Genomic DNA, 11,307 nt, shown 5'->3' with positions numbered 1-11,307 from the left:
TCGGTATCTGTCGCCTGATTCCACGAACACACATTTAGCAGTTGATCTCGGAGTAACTGGTGTTGTTGTGAGGTGGATTTGGCGCTGCGTGCTGCTCTGCGCGTGGCAGTCTACGTTAGTTCTTCTGTCTGAGACGCGTGAATGAATGCACGAGTACGTTGGCATTGTCTTCATTTCCAGTTTCATCGGCAATTTACAGAATGCGGAGGTGAAAACGGCCGGACTCGCCGATCGAGGTACAAATCCTTGACGGTATACGCTGGTATTACACCAGTTAGTATTATTTTTATTGTCTGGAAGCTGTTCCTGGGCGAGAATCACTCATGCATTCAAACAGAGGATTATCGCGGAGGAACTGCCTCGACACCATGAGCTGCAGCTGGGGGACGGAGCTGTGGGTGAGTACAGCCGCGAGACACTTGAGGCGAATGCATCTGCAAGCTATTAAGCAATATAATGCACAAAATATTTAGGATCTCCATTAGTAACATGCATTTGCCCATTAGTGACAGATAAATAGCCCACCCCACCGCCCATTTTGAGTGTTGCAGACCGCAAATTCCAGCTAACGGTTACAGGAATCTTTCATTTCACGATTTTAGCACTGGATCTTATGCATGCACGTCCAGATTTTTTAATGCAAGCAAATGCATGCTTACTAAAGCTCGTTTAATGCAGTTATTAGCCATCAGCATTGACTAAATACCCTGGATGGCAATAATCCTGGGCTAATGCTGTCCCTAACCACATGCAAGTGAACGAGGCTGGAACAGGTGCACAGGTTATTCCCATGCATGTCCTTTTCAGCTTTGATGTTGCAATGTGTATGTAATAAAGTAACAGTGTTATATTGTTGCACCACACGTTACAGCATCTATTATGAACTTAAATACTTAATATTTTCAAGACTGTCCCTTTTTGGCTGTAACATCACGCAACCTTAACCTAGTAGTAATAACACCATAATATAGGATAAAATATGCAAGGTTGTGTAGCCTGTAGTTAAACATCCGGGCTGGTAACCAAAAAGTTTAGACCTTGCAAGGTTCCACTTAATCTCAATTTGTTGTTATAAGTGTAGAGGAGACAAGGGAATGTGGAAACATGGGGTAGGCTAAGTTGTAACATCATCAGTTTAACCAATTAGAAATGAGTTATGTGGGTGAGATCATCTTGCATGGCCACCACCCTCTTCTGGTGACAGTAGAAGCTGTAAGCCTTTGTAACATATTATGAGGGTAATATTTTAAAAGGATTTATAGGACTAAAACCCAAGTTTATAATTTGATTTGTGGTCATGCTATGGATGTTAATTGACAGAACTCATATAATCTGAATCAGCAAGTTTTCATTTAATTTAATTAAAAGCCTTCCATCATTGTGTTTAAAATACATATCTGGGTTGGTAAGGGATGGTATAAAAGTTATTTGAACATGTACATTTGACAACCATAGTAAATTAATGCATTCATCCATTAGTAGGTTATTAAAGGCAGAGTAAGTGATTTCTGGTAGCCAATGTTGATATTTGAAATCACCAAAACAAACACGCCCCTACCCCAAAAGGGTCTTGCCCCTATTTTGATAGCTCCGCCCCATATATACGTACGCAACCCAGGCAACGATTAGTTTTGTGAAACAAAGCAAAACCAATGTTACACCGTGTCTACGGACGTGAGCGGCGTGGCGCAACAAATCCCCGTCAGAAAACTGCTGCCGGGTTCTATTTATGACGTGCTGACACAAATTTCAAATGGTTTTCAACGGTCGTTTGATCGCGTCCGGTGTAGGCAGACTTTAGCTGTTGTAGACACTGTGTTACTCACCTATTGAGAAGAAACAAAGCAACCTCGGCGTCCGATCGCAGGCCTCCGCTCCTTGAGTTCTCTCCAGCACTGGAAAGCTGATCCAATATTTTACACGGGTCCTACTTCTTGCCTTGTCGTTCCGCAGACGTTTTCCTCTTTTGTTTTTTTATCCGCCATCTCTATCTTTCTGTCACTCGGCTCGGCTAATGTCAGTCCCATGCACTGAAAGCTCTCTCCTCCACATCACGAGTAGACACGCCCCTTATTGCTGATTGGCTACAAGTTTGTTTTGCTATTCGGCCCGAATCAGTTTTCTAAAGTGTTTTTGAAAAATCACATACCCTGCCTTTAAGACAACAGTGCTCCTTGTAGTTGACAATAATTCAAGTTATTTAAAAAATACTTTAATTTGTAGCAGACAAATATGGAATTATTTGTATTAAAGTTTAAGACATATTGTGCACCGAATTACAGACATTGAAAATGTTGCTGTGGATAAAAAGACTAATCAGTTAAATGACTAATAAGTATTCAAATTGACTATTTAAATGGACAAATACTCTAAAAGCTAGACTATGGAAGTCACAGGAGATTCAGATCAATATGTTTTGTAACAGTAACCTAGTGGTTAATAGGTTTCAAAACAAGTTAAATGCTTTGTGATGGATGAAGATTGTACTGTGTATATAGCGATAAGCATTAGGCATGTTACGGCTGGAGGGCCAGCAGTGCTGAATAATATATCTGACACGTTGCCAATGTCAGAGAATACTGCAAACTCATGAAATTATATGAGATGACTTTCATTCTGAGGGTGTTTTGATATCTCTCCTTTGGGCCCTCTTTCACAGTTATATCAAATCCATCAAAGCAAAATCTATAATTTTTTATCTCCTAAAGTGTTCTGTTGGCACTGTACCTTCTTTGCTGTTTCATATTTTGTCAATGTTATATGAACATGAGACGCACTAAATGGTTAGTCCTTCATATGTTAACTTTCAGTCTGATGTTTTTCTGTCTTTTGCAGGATCAGTTTGATAATCTAGAGAAACACACTCAGTGGGGCATTGAGTTTTTGGAGCGCTACACCAAGTTTGTGAAGGAACGGTCTGAAATTGAACTGAGCTATGCTAAACAGATCAGGTAAGATAAAGACAGATTTGTATTTTCTTATAATGTTATCATGAATTAGATGCTCATATTTTGTCAGTTGAAGTCTATAGTCTATAGTAGTTTATTCGATATAGATTGTTTTAAAGCAGCTTCACAGTAATAAACAGGAAAGTAACAGTATTTAATGTTCTGAAACAGCTTCAATTTTAGCTGTAATGCAGCTCTACAGAAGACAATAGTGTCATTATTCAGCTCAGTTCAGATTCAATAACTGTCAATGTTGCAAAGTTCATCAATTATGAAAAAACTTCAAAAGCAGCTCTACGGAAAACAACAGTGTCATTATCCAGCTCAATTGAGTTCTTTTTGTTGTAATATAATCAATACAATTTTCTGAATTTAATAAAATAAATAATCAAATTTTGTAGGGGTGTAACCACAGTAATTGTATATATTATAATATAATTATTCTTGGTGAAAATTCAATTAAAAAATAATTAATCAACAATGTGGGGGGAACTGCTATTTTTGTACTGAACTGTCAGTACACTGCAGTCAAAATGTATGTGATGTATATATTTTCTCAGACATTCAGAATTTATTTTTTAAGTCTGAATATACCAAATACCTGCATAACTTATGATTCACAGTAAATGACAATTGTAGCATACAAATGTTCATAAAGATGGTGTTTTGTATTATGTCAGTGGGAACAAACATAAAACAGGTCACATGTCCAATGTGTATTACCATGGGTTTCCACGGCTCTGACCCACATTTTATTATCTACCACTGATTCTGTAATATTTCTTGCTGGCTGCATTTTGGAAGTTTATTGAGCAGCAGTTTCCACTGGAGATGTTGACCCCGAGGACACTGGCTGACTTACCAGCATCATCTGCGCTCCCGCTCAAAGACATGCAGAGAAACCTCAGCGTTTATAATAAACCCCACTGCTGGAGCTCACAGCGGCGCCGATTTGACCAACAAACAGGCCCTTTCTGTTTGTATTTTCTGATCACATAAGAGAAAATCCTCTTTTTGTAGCCGTTCGCTCAATCCGTGCATTGTTGTTATTTTTAAGAACTGTGTCAGACTGTATTTTGCTCTCAAGAAAGTCTTTAATTCACAACATCTCTCAGAGGCTTTTTTTTTTTTTTTAAATCGCAGCCATGGGTGAAAGATTTATAAAGCTCTAAGCACATGTTAGCAGATAAACGGCATCGACATGGATCTGTCTGGCCGAAGAATAATAGTCCTATAAAAACCGCTGGGTTGGGTTATTCTAATGAGGATTTATTTATGGCGTATTGACGCATAGGGCGGCCCATTTAGGCCGATCGCAGGGAAACTAGCAGACAATAAAGCAACTGCATCGGTGTGGTCTTGTCAAGAAACTGCAAGATGGTGATCTGCCTAGCAACACGTCAGACTCCTGGGAGGTACCGTTGGATGTGTGCGGAGAGAGAGAGAGATAGAGTGAAGGAAAGCTGCAGGAAAAAGCATCGAGGGGGCGGCACCATCAGCATGCGCTCTCACCATCGTAATTGATTTGAAGCCATTTATAGGCCCTCTTGAAATTGATCACATAATATTCATGTATAAAGCAGTGATTGTCTCGTTTTCACTATGTCATTTGTCGTCTTCCTGTGCTCAGTTTTCCACTCTGAATGACAAAGGTCTGCCTCATGAATCGGACGCCTCGTTCAGTGGGATGATACAATTATTCTGATAGTGACAATATTAGCTTTTGTTTGCGCCGCAGCCTCGCGTTGCACCACAAGCACCATTAGATCTTATTTGTCACTGACGGGCACAATTTCACTCATTCAAATTACTGGGAGACAAAGACACCTTTGAAATCAGTGAAATGTCTTGGTTTGCCTGGCTTGCTGCAACACAAGAAGAAATGTTGCTAAATTGCTGTTTTTTATGTTAGGGCAGCTGAGAGGATGTAAGATAAGAAACAAATTATTTTTCTAAATTACTATTTAAAATGTGCAATTTATGCACCACTAGCTTCACTAAACTTGATTGCAGGCTGGTTCAAACAGGCATCATTTACTTGTTTATAGTTGCTTTATAGAATAAAGAGTCTTATCTGTCTTATTATAGGAATCTGTCCAAGAAGTATCAGCTCAAGAAAAATTCCAAAGAGGAGGAAGAATTCAAGTGAGTGAGAACAGTTTGGCATGCATAAATCATACACATTCATCGAAATACTAATGTAGCTATTTACTAATGATGTTTCAGATTTACTTGCACAAAACAGTTTATGTCTTACTACTGTTCAAAAGTTTGGGGTAAGATTCCAGTGTTTTTAAAAGAAGGCTCTTATGCTTACCAAGGCTGCATTTATTTGATCAAAAATACATAAAAATAGTGAAATGTTATTGAAATTTAAAATAACAGTTTTCTATGTTCATATATTTTCAAATGTAATTTATTCTTGTGTTGGCAAAACTGAATTTTCAGTCATTACTCCAGTCTTCAGTGTCGCATGATCCTTCAGAAATCATTCTAATATGCTGATGTAGTGCTCAAGAAATGTTTCTAATTGTTATCCATGTTGATAATACTTCATAAAAAATTCATTTCTGTCAAAAAATACAAATATAACCCAAACTTTTGACTGGTAGTGTATATACACAAATTAGATTTTGTTTAGGTATAATCAAAGTTGTTTGAAATAATTACCAGTTAATTTTAAGTATCTATTGTGTGAAGAGTGTTCATTTGAGCAATTTTGTGCATGTCTCATTTGCATGTCTGTCCCATGCACTGAACGCGCTCTCCTCCACATCACGAGTAGACACGCCCCTTATTGCTGATTGGCTACAAGTTTGTTTTGCTATTCGGCCTGAATCAGTTTTCTAAAGTGTTTTTGAAAAATCACTTACTCTGCCTTTAAATTGCATTATTCATTTGCCCCAAAACTATTTGGACACTTAAGCCAGACTTGCTTGAACACCAAATATCAAACTTTTAAAAATATTATTTAAAAGAAAAATAACACACTTTTAAAGATAAATCTTTCACAAAAAGAAATCTATTATGTTACAAGTTGACATTTTTAATGAGACTTGAGGGTCCAAAAATGTTTATATTTTGGGGCCACTATGTATTTTGTCATTATATCAACCAGCATTCATATCAACACCAGTACCAGACATTAAAAAACTTTAATTAAGTTGACCACTATTGTGTTGATCTTGCTTTTGAATTTATTTTACTTTTTGAATTAATCAAGAGAAACTGAAACTCTCATCTTGCTTCTTTGTGATGTATTAACGTTTTCACATTTGCCATCAGGTACACCACATGTAGAGCGTTTCTGATTACCTTAAATGAGCTGAACGACTACGCGGGTCAACACGAGGTCATCGCCGAAAACCTGTCCACTCAGATAATCGCAGAGTTGTCCCGCTACACTCAAGAACTGAAGGCTGAGCGAAAATCGGTACGAACATGTCTTTTCCACGCTTTTCTTGTCATGACGATGCCAAAAAATCCCGCTCTTGGCTTTCTAGAGATCATTTAAAAAGATTATCTTCTGAAAAAAGAATCAAATCCCTCAATAATGTAAATCACCAGTTAAAGACATGTATGAAAACCACTAAAGTAATTCCTTCTCTGCTCTCCAGCACAGCGCTCACCTCTTTCAAATCCAGGGTTAATCACATAGGAATATGGTATTATTTTGTTTATGATTTCTCCCAGCTCTGTGGAATGAAGCCAGGACCAATGTGGGTCATGTATTCAGGTCAGTGGAGTTTGAGAAGGTCGCCCTCCCCCCGCTCTTGGCCTCTGTTGTCTAAAGGTTCTCGCGCGGGTTCAGGAGGCCTCTGTCTGAGGCTGCTGGCTGGAAGTAATATGACAGCGGAGTAAAACACCACCACGCTCGAGCTCAGGGAGGCTTCGTTCACCTCAGACCTCCGTTGATGCATTTTGTCTTCCTTTTGTGTTCAAATGTCACGCAGAGAGAAAGTGGTCCTTATGTATTTTTCATATAGAGTGTCGTGGTATGCCGTGAGTGGGCAGACACAAGCGATCGCCTGTGCTGGTTTGTCAGTGACGCTTATGATAATGAGAGCCCCTAAATAAATGATTTGTGTTCCAGTGAGGAATTCTGCAGTTAATTAACATTTATTGTACATGAGTACGTCTTTGCTTCCGTAATTGAATTCTTTATGGAATGACGAGGGATTTGGATTCAGCAATAGCTCTGGAATATAATCTTTCTAGCAGCTGCTGTCTGGCTTGATTGTGTCATATTTCATTTAATCAGCTTAAATTCCAATTAAAGGGGTCATATGATGCGATTTAAATTTTTCCTTTCTCTTTGGAGTGTTACAAGCTCTTGGTGCATAAAGATCTGTAAAGTTGTAAAGACTAAAGTCTCAAATCCAAAGAGATATTCAACCGCATAAACACATTTCATTACACCAAATACACAAAATAATGTTCTTTTTAGCAGCATCATATGACCCCTTTAAATGTCTTTTCAGCATAATATTTTAAAAGGAGATGTCAGTAACACAGTAATAAGATAGTTGTCATGACTGTGCAAGAACTGAAATAGAATTTTTTTTAACCCGAAATTTGTTAAAAATACAGTCTCTCATGGTTGGTTTCCAGTATAAATAGCCAAATATTTAAGGGCAATGTTGAAAAAAATATTTTTAAATGTTAATAATAATCAGATTAAACTATTTTACTATCAAGTAATACAGTTACTACTTGGTGCTTTAAAGGAACAAAAAGCAGTTCACCTAAAAATGGACATTTTGGAATATAGTGAACAAGCGGAATGGACTACTTTTATGACACTTCACTGTCCAATTTGTATGGAAAAGAACAGCTTTGCTTTATATCTCCTTTTAGATTTCATGAAAATTTTCCTTTTTGGATGAGCTGTTAATGTAATTGCTGTCAAATATGTATATATTGGCTTTGAATGCATCTCATCGGATCAGATTTTAGAGCAGTAACTATTTGTTTTATAACAAATATTATCCTAATTTATCTAATGTTCTGTACTGATTTTATTATCCTGTACTGTTTTTATTAGGTACAGACTCCACTGCAGCTTTGCTTTATGTGCTATTTTTCTTTTTACAGAACTGTGGCAGTGAGTTTTGCACATTTTCTTTGCATTTCTTTCAGAGAAATGTAAACGTAAAAAAAATGCTGTTCTTTTCAACGGTCTATCCATCAAAGAATCCTAAAATGTATCATTGTTTTCACAAAAATATTAAGCAGCACAGCTGTTTTCAACATAGATAATAATAAGAAATGTGTCTTGAGCTGCAAATCAGCATATTAGACTGATTTCTGAAGGATCATGTGACACTGAAGCCTGGAGTAATGATGCTGAAAATTCAGCTTTGCATCACAGGAATAAATTACATTTTAATATACATTCAAATAGAAAACATATATTTTACATTTTAACAATATTTTACAATATCATTATATTTTTATATTAAATAAATACAGCCTTGGTGAGCATAAGAGACGTACAAAAACACTTTTTAAAAATCCGACCCCAAACTTTTGAACAGTAGTGTTCTAAATTTTAGATCTATTTCTTGTCTTTTCTTTCCTCAAGCATTTCCATGATGGCCGCAGAGCGCAACAACACATTGAGAATTCCTGGAAGCAGCTGGAATCGGTGAGTCAGTTTAACTGAACAGAACATAGTGTGAATACTCAAATTTTTCCTGATACTGGCCTCTCTTTTATCACCTGTCTAAGATATGAGCTAGAACTGGGCTGCCTTGTACAATAAACACTTGTGTAAAATCAGCCACAGGTGCCTGTAAAAGACAAGTCTCTTTCAAAATAAACAATAACCTACAGCTACAGGTTTTAATACATATAAAACTATAAAGTGTACCTAACTAAAAGCTGAACTACATTTTTCAGTCACATGACAGTGGCATACTTTTTTTTCAGCAATGAGTAGTGCTATAATCTAAAATTTAGATTTCTCATTTTAATGTACGTTTTTTTTTTTTCTGTCTCTTTCAGAGTAAGAGAAGATTTGAGAGAGACTGTAAGGAAGCGGATCGCGCCCAGCATTACTTCGACAAGATGGACGCCGACATTAACGTGACTAAAGCAGATGTGGAAAAGGTATGGGTCACGTGTGTGCGTGAGAAGAGACAGATCCTGTCACAAGCCCCTCATTCTCCATGACTGCTTTCATGCTTTTCTGTGAGTCTGTATGGATGATCCCTCTTTGAAATGGGGCGGTGGTGACGGATGCTGATATAACTGATGTCAAGTTCAACGTTCTGAAAGTTAGAGTGAATCTGCCCTTCTCATACCTTATACCTCACCTGCTGCTACCTTATTGTACCTTCACTGTATAGCAGAAAATTACCTTTTTTTTCTCAAAGGGACTGTAAGCACAATAAACCTGTGACCATATTGGTACCTGCTAATATTTAGTGGATTTTGTGTTTTTGGCATTGGGTGATTGGGCAGATGTTTAAAACAGATCATATGTATTTTTTTCCAATTTAAACAAACCAAATAATTTCTAGTTCAATTCCAGGTTTCTAAAATGCAAACAGTGTACCATCTTTTCTACTGAAATACATAAGCAAAATGATTAACTGAAGCTTTAGTATGAACGTCAGGGCTGAATTTAATTAATAAAATTAAGTAACACTGTGAATATTAAGATTATTGTACTTTGCCCTCCCTGATTTGCTACTCTCTAGTATTAGAGTGTAAAGACAGAGTTCCTCAATTCAAAAAATGACTCATTTTTTAAAACAATTTCAATGACAATTATAATCATTTTAAAAAATATAGGCTATATAAAAATGCAATTTCAGAATCAACAACATTAGGAAATGTATATTTAAATGTTCAATAATGAAAATAATAAGCTCACACGCCGCAAAAAGGAAGGTAGTTTTAACGATAAGAAACAAAGACAACTAATATGGCAGTGGCCTGTTTGTTATGAATCTAAGGCCAAATGAACAGATTTGGATTTGCCCATGTGTAGATGTATTCTTAAGTACCTTCTGTTATTAGTGTGTCTGTGACACTAATCGACTCTGTCTTTGTTTTTTAACATGTCTTAAAGCGGTGTTCTCTCAAGGTAGGTTTGATCCAAGAGTCGTCTTTGTCGGTGGGGAGTTTGTTAACTTGTTCGGTGTATTACCCATATCAGCAAAGAGTGTTTGTCGTAATTTTCGTTGTTTTTCAGTTTTAGCTTTTGTTACGTTCACGTCTATGCTTGCAGCGAATCTTTCCTGTATTCACCTTGTACAAATGTACAGAATAAGACTTGTCATGGAAGACGTTAAAATGGATTTCAATTGCGAAAATAGACTACGTTGTAAGGGTTACAGCGGAGACTGATCTCACAAAATCAATGGCTATTACTGCACAATTTACTGTCAACCACAAAAAGTCCTGAGTCGGAGAGTCTGTGCACACTGTCTGGTTCATGTACATGCAGTTGTTTATGTACAGTGGCCCCAAAAAGCATTTAGACACTTAAAAATTGATAAATTTAATTGCATTAGTTTCAGTATTAAATGAAGTGGCAGAAGCACAATTTTTCAAGCAAAAGATTTCAGTTTATTAAGTTTTAAATGATTAACTATAGATATATTGTTCACAATTAATAAAAAAACCTGTAAAGGTTTAGTGGAACATGTTCATAATTACTGTGATGAACTATATATGTGGTTACAGTGCTAGGACTTACTTGTGGAGAACTTTCATTAAAAATCACAAAAACACCAGTTGATTGAAAGACATTGAGCAAAAATGGTAGCTTAATTGTTTTGCATATGCATCTTGGATTTACAGTATATTTTGTGTTTAACGCAATGATACTCACAAATTTGTGCGGGTGACTTAAGTGTCTAAATGCTTTTTTGGTCTGCTGTATGTGTTTAGTTAGTATGCATGATGAATGGATGTCTGGTGCGGTTCATTTGGACCACTTTGACATTTTGTTTTCGAACATTCATTGTCATTTTTGTGTGTGTGTTTATGTGTGTTTGTTTCCTCATTCACTGTTGGTACGCCATCATGTTCTTCTTGTCAAAGTCTTCTTCATCGATAACACACTACCATACTACTCATACTACTTCTGGAATATATTGTTTATGTGTAATAGAGTACTCAACCTACATTACCCAAAATGTGCTGTATACAAGCAGAGCACAATGAGTAAGATATCCCACAATGCAATACATTTAGCTTGACCTTCCATTTCTACAGAGCTCCACACATGACATGAGGTCACAAATATATTTATCATGGCCGTGATTTAAGAATATGTTCCTTCATTTTATTATTCCATTCCCTCATTTTAGCTAAGTTGTGGTAACAATTTCTTAATTCGTTTAAC

The 11,307-nt window shown here is 36.7% G+C and overlaps 1 protein-coding gene across 1 annotated transcript in view; it reads left to right on the top strand.

Annotated features, from left to right (window-relative positions):
• Positions 1–79: 79 nt before the first annotated feature.
• The window catches only part of LOC107757295 (formin-binding protein 1-like), a 29,332-nt gene continuing 18,104 nt past the window's right edge, over positions 80–11,307 (top strand). Inside the window, 7 exon segments of the mRNA XM_016574739.1 lie at positions 80–398; positions 2,836–2,951; positions 5,037–5,093; positions 6,234–6,381; positions 8,533–8,595; positions 8,955–9,059; positions 10,027–10,041. Coding sequence (XP_016430225.1) covers positions 324–398; positions 2,836–2,951; positions 5,037–5,093; positions 6,234–6,381; positions 8,533–8,595; positions 8,955–9,059; positions 10,027–10,041 — 579 coding nt within the window. The 5' untranslated portion in view covers positions 80–323.

The sequence above is a fragment of the Sinocyclocheilus rhinocerous genome, unplaced genomic scaffold (genome assembly GCF_001515625.1).
Source record: "Sinocyclocheilus rhinocerous isolate Xijiao unplaced genomic scaffold, SAMN03320098_v1.1 scaffold293, whole genome shotgun sequence".
Lineage (NCBI taxonomy): Eukaryota > Metazoa > Chordata > Actinopteri > Cypriniformes > Cyprinidae > Sinocyclocheilus > Sinocyclocheilus rhinocerous.
Note: the sequence above shows the minus strand (reverse complement) of the source record. Positions and strands in the feature narration are given on the sequence as shown.